This window comes from Panthera leo, chromosome B2 (genome assembly GCF_018350215.1).
Source record: "Panthera leo isolate Ple1 chromosome B2, P.leo_Ple1_pat1.1, whole genome shotgun sequence".
Lineage (NCBI taxonomy): Eukaryota > Metazoa > Chordata > Mammalia > Carnivora > Felidae > Panthera > Panthera leo.
The window spans coordinates 136,256,343-136,275,944 of NC_056683.1; the positions used below are offsets into that span (position 1 = coordinate 136,256,343).

Genomic DNA, 19,602 nt, shown 5'->3' on the forward strand with positions numbered 1-19,602 from the left:
CGGTTAAGTAAGGGCTAAAATTTGACTCGAAAAGCCAGTATTCCTTCACATTCTTAAACTAGGATCTATAGGAAACTAGCGAATGTAGTAAAAAACAATCCTAAATAAGATAATAACATTTATCAGCATAGAACTTAAGTGTTTGTAACAAAAAAAGTACAAATGAAATCAACATTTCTAAAAACTAAGGAAAATGGGATGGAATAAAAATGACTGTAATCATAAAGCCAGACAAAAATCAATAAATAAATAACAAAACAGAACAAGCTTCTAATTACACAGAGAAATCAAAGTATAGAGGGGAGCAGGGGCCAGATTCGTCTTTTTGTCCTCACAGAATGCCAGTGAGGCAGCCCCTGAAAGGCTTTGTGGGTGAGTCTTCTTGAGCTGTTGCCTCTTGGGGGGCAGCACAGTCAACAAACACCTGGAGAACCACCTTCAGGAGTCTCTTTGCTTGCGAGTCAACAGAACCTCCGCTTGTCTCATAAATTCAATGGTCTCATGAGACACTCACAGTTTTGTCTGCTTCTGGCTGAGGCGCCCCTTTACACGGAACCTACTTTTTTAGGTGGACTATGGTGGTGGTAGTTTGAAGGGAGGAGCCACCAAAGGAACAAGGGAACACCATTGTAGCGATGGCCCTCGGAGCAAGAGAAGTAATTTGTCTCCCTGTACCAACCACACGTTGAGCCCTACTTTTTTTTGAAAACCAGAACTGCTCTTTTCCATTCCCGAGTGCGTGTGGGGAGGGCCCGCGGCCTGGCTGAGGAAACAACTCTTCTCTGTGTTACTGTGATAACCCTCTTCCGTACGGGGACTCCTGCTTTCCCGGGGGGAGCCTGTGGTCCCTGTGGTAGGTACAGACACTCTCACTCCCCGGTGTTCCCTCCCACGGGCCAAGTGAAAACGACTAGTGGAAAGTTACCGTTCTTTGTCTGTTCGGGGTGCTTCTTCCTGACGTAGGACTCACAGATCCCGAGGTGTCCAGTTCATCCGCAGAAGACCAGGAAGACAAATCCTACATAGGAAACAGTTTCTTTTAATGGCTCTGTGTTCCAAAGCTGTGATGGCCTGGTGATACACGATGCATTTCCCAGCCCGTCCCCACCCACCCTCCACAAAAACCAAACCACTCCTTGGGGAAAACAGAATCAGACAACTACAAGAACAGAACCTAATCTTCTAGGGGATTAGGCTTTCCTGCTTGTAAAGTTGGTCTGGCTGGAAAATATAGGTATAGTTTTGCTACTACTATGTTGCTTGTAGCTTTACTGTTTCTCAGCCGCGTGGATGTGGACGAGTGGAAGTGAAGGAGGGGAAGGAATCTTGTCTTTCAGCTAGGGGCCTCTCAGGCCAGAGAGAAAGCAATTCATTTGAGTTAGAAGCAAAAGATACTCATCCGGGAGCCCGCTTTTGTAGTATTTCTAGCACTCCTCTGTTATTCAGAGTAGCATGTGCTTTTGCATGCTTAGACAAGGGCAGGGTGACTGTGTGTTTGTAACAGGATCTCAGAGTTGAATGTCTGAAGTCTTACCCAGCCTCTCTGGATCTACATATGAATTTCTCAAAACCCATAATACTACCACGAGGTAGTAGATTTAAGAAAAAAATATATATAAAAGGTAAATGAGCAGAGGACATTTTCCATGAGTTAACTGCTGTCAGGAGAATTCATGCCTTCTACGGTTCAAACACAAAACTCGCATGCAATGACTGGTTATGATCTGCCACAGCTGTGTTACTGAAAACAAGTGCATTCTTAAACCAACAAGGTGAAATACAATGCCACAATAGTGATGGTGAAGGGTTAGCAGTAACAATCACAAGAGGTCTTTTTGATGTAACAGAATCAAAAGCAGTGTCCTATCACAAAAGTTTGAGTCGCTTTCTTTCATTTTGACACAGGACTTGTAAGAGCAGTGATTGAGAGTGGGCACTCTATTCCGACAAGTACCACATTCAAAGTCCTTCTAAAAATGGATGAAGATGATGCTTCTTTGGTAAGAAACGCTACACGATGATGCCTGCTTAGAGCTTACCTGCTGACTGCTTGACATGTCTAATAACTTCTCCAGCTCCTTGATGTGTCGGCTGACCTCCTTCAAGAGAAGTTTGAGCCGATTTCCAATCACATGGACTTTTTCTTTGGCTTCTAAACAGTCTGTGCCTTCAGCATTCACCAGTAGTTGGCAAGACATGTCTTGCAGTGAGGCCACTTTGAGTTGGGATTCCAATAGCTCATGCCTTATTTGCTATGCATACGATAAGAAATATTTTACGAAGAATTTCTGGTAAGTGGGGGAAATTCCCAAAGGGCGGGATGATATCAGTTTAACCTAGTGGACAATTATACCTGAGTATCTGAATGCTGTGCTTACACGAGGAAGAATGAAGCAGCCCATGGATTCGGGAATAAGGGGTCTAGGTTCTAACCCTGCCTCTGCCAAAAACAGTCTATAAGGCCCCTGAACCTTTCCAATCTCAAGTGTTCCCATTCGGTAAAATGATAATACCATTTCCTGCCTGGTCCACAGTAAGTATATTGGAAGGTTCAACTTGGTGAATAAATGTGAAAATGCCTAAAATAGAAAGTATCATGCAAATGAGACATAAGATATTCTTTTAAACAGTGAAATATTAACATATAAATATAGCAAATATTAAAAAATTTTTTTTTCAGTTTATTTATTTTGAGAGAGAGAGAAAGAGAGCAGGGGAGGGCCAGAGAGAAGAGAGAGAGAGAGTCCCAAGCAGAGACAGAGAGCCCAATGCGGGGCTTGAATTCATTAACTGTGAGATCATGACCTGAGCCAAAACCAAGAGCCGGACGCTTAACCAACCCAGCCACCCAGGTGCCCCACAAATATTTTTAGTAATGTAATATTTTATACACATGTCTAAGTATACTCTGGATTTGTTCAGGGTTTTTTTTTTTTAAAGGAAATATGAGTAATTCATCATTTACAACTAATGTCTCAGGTCAAAAGTCAGTAAAAATGCCACTGCATAGCTATTTCCTCTTGGTTTCTAAGACATTTGCGGTACTAAATTGAAAGCTACCAATTCTGTTGGTTAGGTTAGTGAGTACTAAATGTTCGGAAATAACATTTTAAAAATACAGAAAGCTACGAAATGCAAATCATTTTCTCCTAATGGAACTTAAATATACTTCTTTGTCTTCTATAAAGTCCCTTAAGTACACTTGCATTATATTGTCCAAAGTCCTTTGTATAAGAATCTACATAGAGATTCTGCAAATTTCCTTTTGAATTCAGTGCTAGAATAAGTTCCTTTCTCCTTGAGAACTGGTATGGTTTCTTTTTGTCAGGTAATGAAAATAACTTTTAATATTTCCCTTGTCTTAGTTTTCACAAAACTTGGTGACAAGGATACTGTTAAATCTGGTACCCTTAATTTCCTCTAAGAAGTCTTAAGCATCTTTTTCTATTTTAATAGTTTCAATGTCCATAAAAATAAAATTTAAGCCACCCAATATACTTTTACTTCATACGTGGATGTAACAAATACAGTTTAAATTAAAAATAAGTATAACTTGCCAAAGATCTCTTTTAATAAAAACAATCTACTAAGATGAAGAACTTCTAAGATCTCTGCAATTGAGCAATGACTTTATTTTTTTATTTATTTTTTATTTTTTCCAGTATATGAAATTTATTGTCAAATTGGTTTCCATACAACACCCAGTGCTCATCCCAAAAGGTGCCCTCCTCAATACCCATCACCCACCCTCCCCTCCCTCCCACCCCCCCCATCAACCCTCAGTTTGTTCTCAGTTTTTAAGAGTCTCTTATGCTTTGGCTCTCTCCCACTCTAACCTCTTTTTTTTTTTTCCTTCCCCTCCCCCATGGGTTTCTGTTAAGCTTCTCAGGATCCACATAAGAGTGAAACCATATGGTATCTGTCTTTCTCTGTATGGCTTATTTCACTTAGCATCACACTCTCCAGTTCCATCCACGTTGCTACAAAAGGCCATATTTCATTCTTTCTCATTGCCACGTAGTATTCCATTGTGTATATAAACCACAATTTCTTTATCCATTCATCAGTTGATGGACATTTAGGCTCTTTCCATAATTTGGCTATTGTTGAGAGTGCTGCTATAGACATTGGGGTACAAGTGCCCCTATGCATCAGTACTCCTGTATCCCTTGGGTAAATTCCTAGCAGTGCTATTGCTGGGTCATAGGGTAGGTCTATTTTTAATTTTCTGAGGAACCTCCACACTGCTTTCCAGAGCGGCTGCACCAATTTGCAATTGAGCAATGACTTTAGAAGCAGATTCTAAAGACGGTGGATGTCATCTCCTATGGGCATGTTTGCCTCATGTAAATTGGAAACCATGATGAATAAAAAAGAGGAAGCTGGAGACTGGTATGCAAAGGGTAAATATACATATATAATATATATGCATAACATATGTTATGCATATATATTATATATATTTTATATATTTATATATGTGTATTATATATAATCACCTACATTCTTTTTCTGTAAATGACATGGATCGCTGCTAAAAATAACCAGAGGCTGCAGGAGGCCACATATCTTACCATAAGCTGCTTGTGATGGTCCTGAAGTGTCTCTGCATCCTGGTTAGAATCAATAGGGACAATTTCATTTTTCCTTCTGTCGATGTTCTCCAGCATAAGAAGCAAACCATGACTCATTTCATGGAAATCCTATGGGGGGGAAAAACATGGAGTATAAAACCATCTTAATATATTGTTCTTTCCCTCGCAGCTTAAATTTCCATTCTTAACAATTGCTACCACTGGCAAAGGCACATTGGATTTAAGATCTTACACACGACTCCTTTCTGAGGAAGGCACTGGCGCTGTTGTAATGATCTAAGTTCACATTCTCACCAAAAGCATCTAGTCTATTATGTGAGGGAGATTTAGACATAAGGAAAAACTGGCATCAAATACTCAATTTCTAGGGTTACTGCACAGTTTGGAAGGAAGCAGCTCTGTTCCCCTCTCTTCTCTGTATTCAAACCTCCCCCTCTTGTAAGGCCTTGATCCAGTCCCTTATATTCCTCATTCATCCATTTGTTCATTCATTCATTCAATGTATAGTTACTGAAGATCTTCTGTGTGGACGGCACTGGACTAGGCGGGGGAGCAGGGGGAAACAACAGCTTGGGTACCTGCTTTCAAGGTTTTCTTGGGGCACATACAAACCTGGAAAGAAGGCTTATGTTGTGCTCAGAATGCAAAATACTCCTGGCCAGGACCTACAAGGTCCTGCATGATCTGGCTGCTGACCATGTCCCTAATCTTTCTTATCACTCCCTGCCTCTCTGACTACATTTTGATCACACTGGCCTCTTTTCTGACCTCAAAGACACTAAGCCCTTTCCTGCTTCTGGGACATCCCATTGGCTCTGTCTCTTTCATGGCAATATCCCTTCTGTGTCAGCTCCAAGACTCAGACATTTCCTTACCTCTTTCCCAAAGTGGCTTTTCTCAGTTACTCTTATCACCCACACCTGTAAGCATCTTGATTAAGCATTTATTTGCATTTTTATTGTTTGTCTTCTCCAACAAAAGTAGAGACAGTGCTGTATCCTGACCGCTCTGCACAATATCTGTCACAGAGTGGGAACTCATCAAATAATTGTGGCAGAAGGGGTAAGTAAATATTTGTAATGCTCACTTTCACGTTCAGGAAATGTCTGCCGATGTGCTCAGTAAATATCTGTTGAATGAATGAACGAATGAATGAATGAATGAGTTGGGGCTGAGATAAACTTGTGGGAATAATCTTGTTAGCTGGGTAAAAGATGGGGTCCAGCTGCTTGAACTCCTGTTCAGATGTACGAATTCTCCAGTATAATGAATAGTTTGGGCACAAAGTTCTCTTATTCGAATCGTGACTTTGGGAAGTAATTGCATCCCTGTAAGTGACCTTGATAAATCAAATCACAGACTCAGCCACGCTGGAAATGACGGACTCTGGAGCATAATCCGCCCAAAGCCCCACGAACCTGACACTGCATCAGTGCATCCTGGAGCAGGCCCCGCCACTCGTCCAGCAACGAGCACACGCGGTCCCAGCGTCCGTTCATCTGGGACAGGCGATCTTGCAGATCCTGGCTTTTCTCACTGCCAGTCTGGGTGAACTCGGGGCTGCACAGGTTGATGGAGAGGATGATGGCTTTGCGGTGGTCCACAGCCTTCTGGAGCTCCTAAAAAGAGAAAGGAGAACAAGCAAAGAATATGGCAATAAAAACAAGTAAAACTTATTTTAAGTCCTCAGGAAATGCTTCACTCAAATTAAGAGATCCATTAATTAAAACCGGCCTTAACACAATAGCTAGATAGGATAGAGTGGTGCACATCACTGAGGACGACAGAGGAAATGGATTAGATGTCCTTTCGACAACTTGAATGTATCTTAAAATACGGGGTAGAGTGAAAGAGTCAGAAACAGAACAATGTGTGTTGTAAACTAGCATTCATGTGATTTAAAATGCATGTGCACACACACAAATCCATGTTTTTCATGCATAAATGAACCAAGAATTTAGTAAGAATACTCGCGAAGTATTTACGAATGGTTGCCATAGGTTTCGGGAATGGAGATTAAAAAACAGCGTAGGAAAAAGGTAAAATAAGCAAAATGAAGAGTAACTTTGCAGGAAGCATCAATGACCCTGTGCAATGAACTAAGGGGAATGATTAACTCGACTCACATCACAGGAGTTCAACAGCAGGGAATATTCTAGCGTGAGAATCCCATTTCACTAGACCAGTGGTAGTCACAGTTGTGTGCAGAAGGATAAAATAGGAAACTTGCTAAGAAAGCAGATTCTCAGGCCCTAGCCTCCAGCTGTTGTGACTCGAAAGGCACAGATAGTGGCCCACAGGGTGAGAACCCTGCCTATGTCACAAGCCACATTCCTGTGATGGCAAAGAGAATGGACTGGGTATTTCCACAGCTAACCAATTTAGTTTGAGATCACAGAAAACTAGGCAACTGGCTTTTGCTTTACGCATTTCCCACAAATCTACAACTATTCTAAGAACTCATGCAGCACATGATTATGCATTAATAATTCAGTATCTGGGTACTGTTTAAACATCCTCAGACTAGTTAGGGTCAGCAAATCACATCTACGCCAGCTACATTTTCTTAGAAGTCCTCAACATTTCTGTTACGTCTCCAGCTTGTCTTAACTTTATTTTTCAATAGATTTTTAAAATGCAGTAATATAGATTCAGCCACAGAGATATTATAAGATCAAGAGATATTGTGGAAAGATACTTGGTTATTCCACGGATTCATCCTCAGTAAACAGATAGGAAGGACTGGGAAGGCAGAGGGTGGCTCTTTCTTATCACACAAGCTGACTTTCAAGGTCTCACTTCTCCACCCTAATCTCACTCAGGTCTCCGACTCTGGCCAACATTTGCTTCATCAGCTTTTTAAGGAGTTTGGTCATAGTGCACACTGCCTTACACTTTCCCAGAGAGGAACTAAAATAATTTAAGTCCTCTAGAGAAAAATGCATTTTATAATCCAGATAATGTAAATCACATCTCCCATCTGATGCTTCATCCAGAAACTGATGGGGCTAGTGCAGCAGCTGTTCTATATGAAGACATTTGAACAACAAACTTTTCTGTTTGACAACTTAAACCAAACAACAACCGAAATAAGCCACAAAAACGTCGCCCCGAAAGAAATAACGTCCATGAAACCAGTGAGACACAAAGGCAGCACGCTTAATCGTTGAGCCTAGAGAGCCTGGGTAACTCCATTCTAAGGAAGAGCACATCTTGATGTTCTCCAAACAAAACGAAAGGACTGAAGGAGCTATTAAAACGAAACTAAGCTCTCAATCCACAGTATTCTTGCAAAAGTCCCCACATATTAATGCATTTCAAGAGCTCTGCTAAGGAGGACCATTAAGACCTAGAGACAGAGCTAAAGAACATTACCGTGGGCACTGCACCCGTCCAGGCCAAAATCAAATGCCCGTGCCAGGTGTCTTACTGTAATTACTCCCATGGTTTCGTTTTGTTTTATTCGTTACACTGAAAATTCCTTCTGCCATCACTATAATCTGTTTCAGATGTTCTGCTGATTCCAGAATGCCGAACAATTTCAATAGGTCTCTGCAAACTCACAAAGATATGATCTTGGAGAGGAAACCATTCTAGCTCTAGAGATAGACCTGCAGGAACCTGGTCGTTTCCGTATTTCCTTTGAAAGAGGTTAAATAGGTCCCAGAGGTACCTGGATGTTTCGTGAACTTTTAATTGGTCATCTCTTAGGAACCAAGTCATTAGATCATACATGGTTATTTATGGGGGGGGGGGCTAGTTCTGCAACGTGGTGCATCTCTCTGCCCTTCCAAACCGTCTCTATAAATACTGACTTGGGATGCTGGGGGAGAGGAGAGCATCCCTGCTCATTTCTGTTCACAGCTCCCCTGCTGCTAGGTGACAGCAGACCAGCCAGAGCTAGTGGCTTCATCGGACCCGGCGTCCCACGTGGCAGCTTTCTGGCTGGCCGCGCTGGGAGAGGCCAAGGGGAGCTACCTTGAGCTTTTTGATTTGGAGCTCGATCGCCTGGATGTCGGTGCTGAGCTCCAGGTGCTGCAGCCGCTCCAGCTCCTCCTCCGTCTCCCCCAGCCACGTCCAGATGTTGTTCAGGTCAGAGTTGAACTGCTGCCACTTCTGGAGGTTCTGCTTCATCCTCAGCTCCTTGCTCAGGGCCTGCGCCTGGATGAGTTCCCATCGGTCGATCACACCTGGCGGGACACGACACACACAGGATAGGGAGTTGTCTTTCTCCGGGCAGAATGTGTGGGAAAGGCTTTAAACATACACTGGTGGCTAACTTTAAACAGCAACAGAAAGAAAAGTAATTTTCACAGGGACTTCTGTTGTTGTCAGCTGTAAAAAAAAGCAAAAAAAAAAACAAAAACAAAAACAAAAACACAAAACAAAAAAACCCCAAAAAAACAAAAAATAAAAAAATAAAAAATAAAAACAAAAAAACCCCAGTATAGTGGCTGTGTTTATCCTATCTGCATTTTTTAAAAATTTTTAAAATATTTTTATTTATTTTTGAGACAGAGAGAGACAGAGCATGAGCAGGGGAGGGGCACAGAGAGAAGGAGACACAGAATCCAAAGCAGGCTCCAGGCTCTGAGCCATCAGCACAAAGCCTGACATGGGGCTTGAACTCACGGACTGTGAGATCATGACCTGAGCTGAAGTCAGAAGCTTAACCAACTGAGCCACCCAGGCGCCCCCATCTGCATTTTTAACCGTAACGTGGTAAAAAAAAACTACATAGGATTTAATACCATAAAGAGTTTTAGGAAGTAATAAGTGGTAATGTGCACAAAGATAACATTCAGTTGGTTTCTTTCTGCAGGAGAACTGGGAGAGCATACATAAAAAATGGCAGACAAGAGATGTTAGGGACAGAGCATTAAAATAAATGGGACGTGTGGGGTGCCTGGGTGGCTCAGTCAGTTAAGCATCTAACTTTGTCTCAGGCCATGATCTCATGGTTCATGAGTTCGAGCCCGGGATGAGGCTCTCTGCTGTCAGCACAGAGTCCGCTTAGGATCCTCTGTCTCCCTCTCTCTGCCCCTCCCCTGCTCTCTCTCTCTCTCTCTCTCTCTCACTGTCTCAGGAATAAAAATAAACAAAACAATAAAATAAAATAAATGTAATGTGGAAGAAAACACTGTGATTCTGTTGACCCCTCTATCCTGTCAGGAGATCACGGTAACACGGAGGAAAGTTCTCTAGACAGAACAGTGTGGAATGAGATCAGCACAGTGTAACACAGATGCTTCAGGTTCTTTTATTTCATTTTCTTCAACTGAGCACCACTCACTCACCAGCTGTTTGGGTTTCCGTACTGTTCAGGTTAACAAAGCCTGGAAAGTTCTCTTCTTCCTCCTTCAGTTTGTGTTCCAGTCTCCTCACGGAGTCTATGCTGCCGCTGCACTCACCCAGTAGTTTCATCTGTTAAGACAAAGCAAACAGGCCCCGTCACGGAATTCTCAGATTCCCACGACGGCAAGAACTTCTAGGGAAAATATCTTTCTAGTTCCTTAAAAAGGACAGTGGTTGTGTTTCACTGTTGTGTGTGGGGAAAAAAAAATCTGCTTAAAAAAAAAAAAGTCAAGTTCAAAAACATGCTCCTTAAACATAGGACATAGTCATATACACACAAGGCAATGCCTTGAAGATACAGTTTGCATACTTCCTTTTGCATGAGAATCCCTCAAAATCTCTTTCAAATTTCTGAATCAAAACAGACGAAAAAGCAATCTGGGATTTAAAACTCGGAGCTCTCAGCTGGCAACACAATGTATAATTTTTGGCAAGTTGCTTCTTCTTTCTTAAATTGAAATGTGGGAACAATAATGTTACCACAAATCTCAAAGGAACATTTTTTTGCATTAAATAATTAAAATACTTAAAAGCAGAAAGTACTATTAAAGCCAGCTGTTCATAAGAAAACTGAAGCAATGTTTAATAGGTGTTAAGGGAGTCAACTCTAACATCAAAGGGTAACTCCACATTTAATGTCATGCACAGTATTCAAAGCACTCCTCCTATACCAACCATAAGGTCACGTTTCAAAGCCTTTAACAAATCACCTTGCTTACTTGGACTATTTTTGATTGAGGTTGAGTATAATCTTAGTGATGTCAGCATGGTCACCATGAAAACTTATTATATTTAAAAATATGTTTTTTAAAGTTTATTTGGATAGAGAGCACAAGTGGGCGAGGGGCAGAGACAAGGAGAGACAGAATCCAAGCAGGCTCCTTGCCATCGACGCAGAGCCTGATGTGGGGCTCGAACTCACAAACCGTGAGATCATGACCTGAGCCGTGATCAAGAGTTGGCCACTTAATTGACAGCCCCACCCAGGCTCCCCAAAACCTTATTAAAAAAAAAAGAGGTTCCACCATAATAGAAACAGGTTTAACAGGACAAACTGGACAGGAATTAAAGTCAGGATTGATTACTCTTCTATAATTGTGAAGACATTAATATCACCAAAAATACAGGACCAGTTTTCTTCCTTGGTTTCAAAAAGTTGAGTTTTCAAGACTTAGGGAAATTAATTTTTCTTTCCTTTTACTTGGCAATCTTTTGGGTGTGAAAAGATGGAATAAGCCAGGGAAGAGACTTACGTTTACATTCTCTTGCTCAAGTGTATACAGGAAAATGGGTAGTTGTCTGGGAAAAAGTTGGTTGGTAAGTTGAGCAGAGCAAATAAAGTTAATATATACTTTACTAGGTGGGAACTTGGAGAACAGAACTTAGTAATATATACAATCTGTTGCCATCCTTTCCCCAAATCCTTCTTGTCAGTCAGATTTGTTTTCTCCAAAATGAGCATACTGACAACGGAGGATAAAAAACATTCCCAAGGCCAGTAAGTGAATCAATAAACCCCAGAGAAGAACTAAATAAAATCTCCGTGTTAGTAATCTATTAGCTAAATCTGCTGCTCCAAGGGTAACCTTGGCCCAAAAAGTATTAGCTGAATTTGGAAAAATGCCAATCACTTTTGGGAGCCAAAGCATTTTGTTGCTTTCAGTTAAATGGATCTCACTGAGGTCTGCGGGTAAAGGAACAGGCTGGTCATTGTAGTAGTTCAGTGGGTCTGAGAACAGACCAGTTTTACTCAAAAGGTAACACAGCGGGGCTTCGTTTTGTACCCCCAAGCCCGTGAGTTCAAGGGTGGCATGGTGCTTAGAGAGCTCAGAAAGCCCTGCGCCACAGACGGACCGTTCTTTGTCACACAACTGTCATTTCCAGGTACGTGTTGGGATCGCAAGGGTCAGGGTACTCACATAGCCTCTGTAGCTGGAGTCTAGCTCTGGTCCGGTGGGGGTTTTGCTGCGGATGATGTTTTCAGTTTGCTGCATCTGAAAACGGCTCTCATCCAAGGCTTTGTCTAGTTGTCGGATCTGTGACTCTAAGGCACTGGGGGCTCCTGCAGTGTGAAGCACAAGAATCTTTATACCCCTGACATTCATTGAGAAGCCTGAGAAATTACTTCAGCTAAGGTGGTATAGAAATGGCGTAAGTGTGGATAATTACCAAGCAAATTTAGTACTAACGTGCTGGTGAGTTAGAAGTTCAAGTGACCAGACCAATCAATGAATGCACTTGGCTACAGAGTCCCAGCCGACCAGATGCTGCAAAAGGACTCTGCACTGGGTTCTAGCAGCCCGTGTGTCTGCTCCTCTTCCAGCTGGTTCCCTGGAAATCTACATGCTGTAGCTGTGGCAAGCCTCTCCTAAAAACCTTTTGCTCCTCCAAAACCAGGAGACAACGATCTCTCGTGCTCTCTCTGCAGGCACTTAACACACAGGAAAAGATACAATCCTGTTTTCTTTCTGCATCTCAGTAGAAGACGGTGCTCAGTAGAAGACAGTCCCAGATGGCTGCACCGTTCATTTAAAGCAGGACTTTACGTTAACCAGGAAAAGACCAACTCAGGTTAGAGATGCGTGGAGATACCAAACTACCACTGGCTTGCTTTTGTTTAAACCTCAAAGCAAAACCAGGAGAAAGCTGAGATTTTAGCACTTGTATCTAAGCATGCTCTTAGTCATAGTCTGGAACTCCTGGCTCATTGCCTTTCAATGTAACACCTTTTTGAAAAGTTAGTGTGTGTGTGTGTGTGTGTGTGTGTGTGTGTGTGTGTATTATAATTTTTGGACTGAACGAGAACATTGATTGTCACAGTGAAGCTAACACAGGGTGAAAGCAGAACATGTATTAGTAAGCTTTATTAATTTGTTTTTTGAAAAAAAGGTCTTCTAAATACACCTGGAAGAGGTCTCTCACTGGGAGTCACGCAGGAAGTCACTGTTTGGGTAATGCTACTTTGCCTTCTGTCCTTTAGCTTTTCTTCAAACACGTAAGTGTAAACTAATAAGTCTGCAATTCCATATCATATCATTGTGCCTGAACCCTATTCTCTCCACCTTCCTCGAAATCGCTTACCCCGAACCATAGTTTGTCTAGCGCAACATTAACCAAAACTGGTTCCATTTTCCTTTATTGTACAAGGTTAAGACTTATTAAACTCAATTATAATTTGTGTTTAGAGCCAAACATCTGGTCTCGCCCCTTGTCTTCTACGTGGCCCTTGAGATCAGGAGGATGAACGGCAGGCCTGAGACCACATACGCAGGTGGTGGACTTGGGACAGGAGCCCTGAGCCCCGACTGCCGAGGCAGACGTGAGTCTACAAGCCCTGGAAGTCACCAACTGAACTGCTACAGTTAAGCAGGGCATCGGGCACGGAGGCTGAGTACTTCCAACTCGATGTTCTGCTGTTCATGGGCATCATAGGTCTATACCTAATGAGACTCATTCTCATTGAACAAACTGAGAAGTTATTTTACTGAAACTTGATTACTGAAATCTTATTCTTGGTGTTGAGCCACAGGATATCTGGGTTTTTTTTTTGTCTGTTTGCTTCTACTGCAGCAGTAAGAGAAGAAGGTGGTCCCTTAACATGCTGGTGCCACAGAGCTGTGAGAGGTTCAGCAGATGTGCTCAGAGAGGAGGCTTGTTACAGGTGAGGGAGGGAGGCTGGCTTAGGCTCAGAGGGAGGCTTGCCTACCAGAGGTATTTCTGATTGCACTTTCTGTGAGTTTTACATAGGCCTCAGGACTTTCAGGGATCATTACATCTGCAAAAAGAGCACAGTCTAAGTTGACAGCTAGATTCCTGGTGGCAGGAAAATAACTCTCCTGGGGAAAGAAAAGGAAGTTAGTCATTCTAGACGGACAGCTCTCGAATATACAGAGGCATGTGAGCATGTTCACCAAAGGCTTCCTGAAATAAACCATAAGAGCTCACATTAAGAATGTTTTATGAGCCAAGCACTGTTCTGAGCATTCGTTTATTTTCGAAGAAACCCCTACAGGGAGCATGGAAGTCTCATTCCCCTTTTATTGATAAGAAAGCTGAGGTCCAGAGGAATTAAGTTACTTATCCAAGTTTCAGTGGCTGATAATCGGCAGAACTGGGATTTCAACCGAGATGGTCAGATTCTAGAGCAGCGCTGTCCCATAGAAATAGAGCGAGCCCATGTATGTAATTTTAAAGGTTCATTTAAAGAACCACATTAAAAAAAGTAACAAGAAACAGATGAAAATAATTTTAAGGCTTTACTTTACTAAACCAGTGTATCTGAATTATGTAACATGTAATCAACATAAATATTACTAATATTTTACATTCTTTCTCTGTGCCACGTCTTTGCAATTTATGGATTCCTGTAAGTACATTTGACACAGCAAATCCCAATTTTGCACGGTCACATTTCAGGGCTTGATCGTCACATGTGGCTGGTGGCTACGTACTAGACCACACTGCTGTAGATGAGAAATGCCTAGTAGGCTATACTGTAAAGACGAAATAGAAACGAGGGAAATCATTTTCTTTTCAGACAGGATCATACCCTTGGGAATCCAAATGTGAACCATCAGAGTCAAGCAGAGACAGCCTTTTGGAAAATGCGTGAAATGCATTTACAACTGCTATGAACTGGCCTCTGATTATTTATTCTATTTTTACTTTCCTTACCATGTCCCTCTTTCTCTGTCCTTCCCTTCCCTCTGTGTGTTTCTTGGGGTTCTGTCTTTCTTGTTTTGCTTTATGCACTCTTCCTGGGTGATTTCCTCCATTCCTTCAGGGACAATCACCATTTATATGTGGATGGCCACCTAACCTGCATTTCCACTTCTAGAACTTCAGACCTATGCATCTACTGCTGGGGATTCCATTTGTATATTCTACAGTATCCCGGATTCAGGGTGTGCACAGCTGACCCATCACCTCCCCCTTTCTCACTGCCCTGCCCTCCCTTGACCCACAGACACCCATAACATTCTCTCCCTCTTTTGGTCCTCAGGGCCTAGGGCTCCCTGCATCTTTCACCAAGATGCCCAAGTCCGAAATTCTCCTCAATCCCAATTCAATCGATCATCGCTTAGGGACTTCTCATGATTTCTCACTTCCCTCTTCTTCTCTCCATCCCCAGTGCTACTCTTTGCTTCAGGCCACTATCATTTCTCTCCTCGATCGTAAAATGTTTCCAGCTGAGCTCTTCTCTAATGTTCTCCCTTCCATACAGTATTGAGACAAACTCTGTGACAATATGTATCTGATCATATCACTTCCTCCTTAGAGACCGACAGTGGCTTTCCAGTGCCTTCAGGAGAGAACTCCCTTCCATGGTGAGTAGGTCGCTTTATGACCAGGCCCCTGTTTGCCTTTCTACCTCCTCTTTGTCCGCTCTGTGTCTCCCAACCTACAGCCTTGTCATTCTGGGCAAACTTCTGGTGACCAAAAGCACTGTGGCTGATCATAAAGCTTGGGCGGGCACCCTCTCCTTTCTTTCTCTGAACTTCACTGTGTCTATCTCACCGCCGTTTACCTTTCTGGTCTCAGCTCAAGAGTCTTTTCTCAAAGCTCTGATTAGTCACCCCTTGGCTGTGCTTCTGTACAACCACATGTACATTACTGCCCTAGCACCAACAATTCACACAGCCATTTCTTATCTGTTTGTGTTCCACATTAGAGTGTAAGCTCTTTGAGGACAAAAGGGACCATGTATCCCCCAATACTTATAAAGTGTCTGCCACATGGTAAGAATGGAAGTGTATGGGGGATAAATCAATGGTCATGCCAAGTTCTGTATCTGATAAGCACATTAATATCCAATTATTCTATTTTGTGCAATTGGCTTTAACAGAAGAAGGAAGAAGATGATTCCGCTTAGCTTATACATTCCTAATGCAGTATTCAGTCTTTTTCATTTTCTTTTGAGTTGGCCTATAGGAAGAGCTCTTTCCTACCTGATAAGCCAACAGCTCCCCTGAGGTAGAAGTCTTTATCGTCTCCAACCTCTTCATCCTCAGAGGGCAGAGTTCTGGACACGGCAGACTCCAGGTCCCGACTGAGGTCATAATCATGGTCCCACTCCAGGGGAATTGAGTCCACGCTGGCAGGGGTGTCTCGTCCCGACCGCTCGCTCCGCAGGGGCTGGGCGAGTGAGAGGGAGGGGTTGGAAGAAGGCTGGGGGGAAAGCACGCTGTCTGCAGAGGTGTCCCGCCAGTGGAGGTCCGAGAGAGCTGCACAGTCATCCAGCTCCAGCTCCCGGTCAGAGAGGTCATGCTCATCATCGGGGAGCTAGAAATGCAGCCAAGCCGATTCCATTACCGCCGCGGCCAGATGACGCCCTTACCACTTCTTGTTCTGTCTCTCACCTCATCAGGTCTCGGGGTTCAAGCTTATCTACCTCAGCGGGGGTAATTTGTAACTTCCCATCATCGAATACATAAGAACCTTCTGATCACTATTCAAAATGTCTCGTAAGTTAACCTACCAAAGCTCCACTTTTATTACTGTTTACTTATTTAATATTAAATAATATTGGAGGCTACTTCAAATAATTGATATAAGATCAAGTAAGATGATGTAAATAAAGGCAGCCTTGTACCTGCAACATAAGAGACACACAACGGCCCATTTCAGGAACAAAAGGAAATTACTAATAGGACTTTGGCTGGTCCTTTTACCTTACATCCCAAATGCAAAATGCATTTTATCACAGAATATTCTGAATACTGTAATAATAACATCTTGTGATACGATCATGGTAGCGGTTAGGAAAATGGAAGAGAAAAAAAATTCAGCTAAACAACTTCATGAACAGAGCACCTGTTTACACGGCTCACTTTCATCTCCTGATTCTTCTAGCAGCTGCTTTATCTTCCATAGAAGATACGTGCCAGGTATTCTCTAAGTTTTTTACACATATACGAACTCGTATCATGTCCAAAGGAATCCTGTCTCCAAGTAGGTAGTATTAGTAAACTGCATTATATGTGAGGACACCAAGGCAAGAGACGTGAAGTGATCTGTCCAAGGTTATGTAGCTAACATGTGTCAGAGATCAGACTGGAACCCAGGCATTCTAGCTCCAGAGTCTGGCCTTTTACCCGCTGTACAATACTACCTAACTCCACGTAACTAATTTCCTTTCAGTTTAGGGATAATGAAAAAAAATTACATACAGGCAGGCGAATCAGTTTCTTATGGTATCTTTCCACGCGCCCGAAAACCTCCTGACAGTAACGTCGGAGTTCATCCAGTTCCTCCTCAATGACCGCTGCATCCAAGGGCTCACTCTTCTCTATAAGCTGTTCTCCTTGGGAAATTATCTGCTCAATCTTATTGTGGTTCAGTGAGATTTCCTGCTGGAAGGCCTAGGGAGCATAAATCTCATGTAATTTTCTATTGTTCACAGTGACATGAAATAATTATAAGATATGCATTTAGGAAAACCATGCAGGGGGATATTGAATTTGTCATATACGGTGACAAGCCAAGGGAATATTACTTTCTGAAGTCAAACATAAAAATTTTAAATCAGAACAGGAGTCAGAAATGGACTCGTCAGAATTCCACGACCAGAAAGGCGCCTTTGGCTAATAAAATTTACCACCAAGGACAGTGTGGGTAGAGAATCACAGGAAAAAACATTCAAACCCATCATAAAGTTGATAGCACTGGTTATCCCTAACGAAAAGCAATGGTAAGCAGTACGGTGCCACTGAAATAACTTTAACATTTTAGATAGTTATAGCAAATATTTTAATTTTGGATTTCCTGATCATATGTCAAACACAAGGTCTGAAGAGGAAGGGATTTGTAGATCCTTTTGTGAAGAACACAGTCAAGGACTCTTTTTAAAAAAATCATTCTTGATTGACAAAAAATTCAGAAAATACTAAATATATTACAAATGAAAAAAGAACATTACCCAGAGACAGCTACCATTAACGTATATACTTTTAATTATCAACTTCATTGCCAGGGTGTTAGGAATCTTGTCTGTTGGCTGTTGTTTTTGTTTCTAGCACTTTGCTTCTAGCACCTTCAAATAGTTTGTTTGACCTCCATGCTCCAAAGCGATACAACTTTCTCATGTGGATTTCATTCCACATGGTCCACATCCTTAGATGCCAAGTTACTTTTTGTAAGCATATCTGACACGTTTCACAACACAGTTCAAACGCAGTGGCTAGTTAAAAATTTAAATAGGAGTGATATACCTTAGGAATAAGGAGCCCCCAAGAGAAGAGTGTTTTAACAACTTGAGTATTATGCAAGGCAGGTCGTGAAATTTTCTTCTCGAGACAGATTGTTTTTGAAGAATCATCATGTTGCCCATTAATTTTTAGTTCCAATAATAATAATCTTAATCATAGATTCTTAGGATGAAAACGTCATAAAATAGTGAGCCCTGATAGTGTGCCCAACCTGTCTCTTCACACCCTCCCCTTCCTCCACTGACTTCCAAATCATCTCACAAACAAATCAGTATTTTAAACCTTCAACAGGAAATTTCTACCAAGACGTAGTTGAATCTTTTCTTTTTAGACTCTGGAAGAATCACAGAACTTGTTACCATGCTCCTTTTCCCCAGTAGCCTTTTCTTCACAAAAGGATCTACAAATCCCTTCCTCTTCAGACCTTCTTCGCAATTTGAGAAATCACGACTACATTACCTTGAGTTGCTTTATTTTAGCTTGAACATCACACTCAGAAAAATGCTCAATATTAGTGAGCTGCAGATCCATTTCTGTCAGCCACACCAGAATGCTGTCCCGCGCAGTCTCAAACTCCTCACGCTGGCCGATGAAATGCTGGGTGTCAAAAGGAAACAATAAAAATTAAAGACCACATGCTCACATGGAGATGGCACCACCAGTTCCGATGTTCTTCTGGAAACTCATTTTCTCTCAGCAGTGAGAACTCTGCGATCGTTTACCATTTCAATTGACTCTGGATACCACTCTTCCCGTCCCGATCTTACAAAATCACTGAGGTTATGTCTTAATGTGTTCACGTGGCTCAATCCTGTCCTCTGGGCCTCTAAGAGACAGAGAAGGCATGATACAGACCTTGAGTCTGCGCAAGATGGAGGTGACGCGCTTCTGCAGGTTGTCCCATCTCTGGTTGCCTTCGTGAACCATCTGCTTTAGGCTACAGGCAGAATCGGTGCGGTTCTCTCTGGCCAGGCGACGGTACTGCTTGTTGATCAGCTCCAGCTGGGTCAGGCTCTCGTGCACCTGTCGCTGGAAAGCCTAAGACCGTACAGAAGCATGTCAGAGAGGGCATTGGCGAAGAGCTCTCACTCCATATGGCCTCATACTGCAGGGGCAGGGAAAGGATAATTTCATCTTTTTTTAAAAAAATTTTTTGATGTTTATTTTTGAGACAGAGAGAGAGTGTGTGTGTGAGAGGGGGAGGGGCAGAGAGGGAGGTAGATGTAGAATCCAAAGCAGGCTCCAGGCTCTGAGCCATTGGCACAGAGCCTGATGTGAGGCTCGAACCCACAGACCATAAGATCGTGACCTGAGCCGAAGTCAGACACTCATCTGACTGAGCCACCCAGGTGTCCCCAAAACGGCAATTTCTAATGAGGGTTTACTTCCCCTTATTAATAAGCAGAGTAATATGACCAGTGTGGCTTAAAGGAAGGAAGTAGATC

General features: G+C 42.4%; 1 protein-coding gene and 1 long non-coding RNA gene across 5 annotated transcripts in view; one reads left to right on the forward strand and one right to left on the reverse strand.

The window, feature by feature from the left end:
- Window positions 1–19,602, reverse strand: part of SYNE1 (spectrin repeat containing nuclear envelope protein 1) — a 471,896-nt gene that overhangs the window by 9,708 nt on the left and 442,586 nt on the right. For 3 of the 4 annotated variants that reach the window (XM_042940094.1, XM_042940093.1, XM_042940095.1), the window contains 12 exons: window positions 19,013–19,195; window positions 18,617–18,754; window positions 17,120–17,311; window positions 15,899–16,232; window positions 13,657–13,725; window positions 11,870–12,012; window positions 9,893–10,019; window positions 8,574–8,785; window positions 6,014–6,214; window positions 4,575–4,703; window positions 2,040–2,252; window positions 926–1,018 (listed from right to left, as the gene is read on the reverse strand). In XM_042940094.1, the coding sequence (XP_042796028.1) occupies window positions 926–1,018; window positions 2,040–2,252; window positions 4,575–4,703; window positions 6,014–6,214; window positions 8,574–8,785; window positions 9,893–10,019; window positions 11,870–12,012; window positions 13,657–13,725; window positions 15,899–16,232; window positions 17,120–17,311; window positions 18,617–18,754; window positions 19,013–19,195 (2,034 nt within the window). The remainder of the gene's footprint in view (window positions 1–925; window positions 1,019–2,039; window positions 2,253–4,574; window positions 4,704–6,013; window positions 6,215–8,573; window positions 8,786–9,892; window positions 10,020–11,869; window positions 12,013–13,656; window positions 13,726–15,898; window positions 16,233–17,119; window positions 17,312–18,616; window positions 18,755–19,012; window positions 19,196–19,602) is intronic. The other variant, XM_042940091.1, reaches the window with a different exon arrangement.
- LOC122220505 lies at window positions 12,164–13,320 on the forward strand. Its single transcript, XR_006202900.1, has 3 exons — window positions 12,164–12,521; window positions 12,840–12,901; window positions 13,136–13,320. It is a non-coding gene; the product is annotated as an uncharacterized LOC122220505 (long non-coding RNA).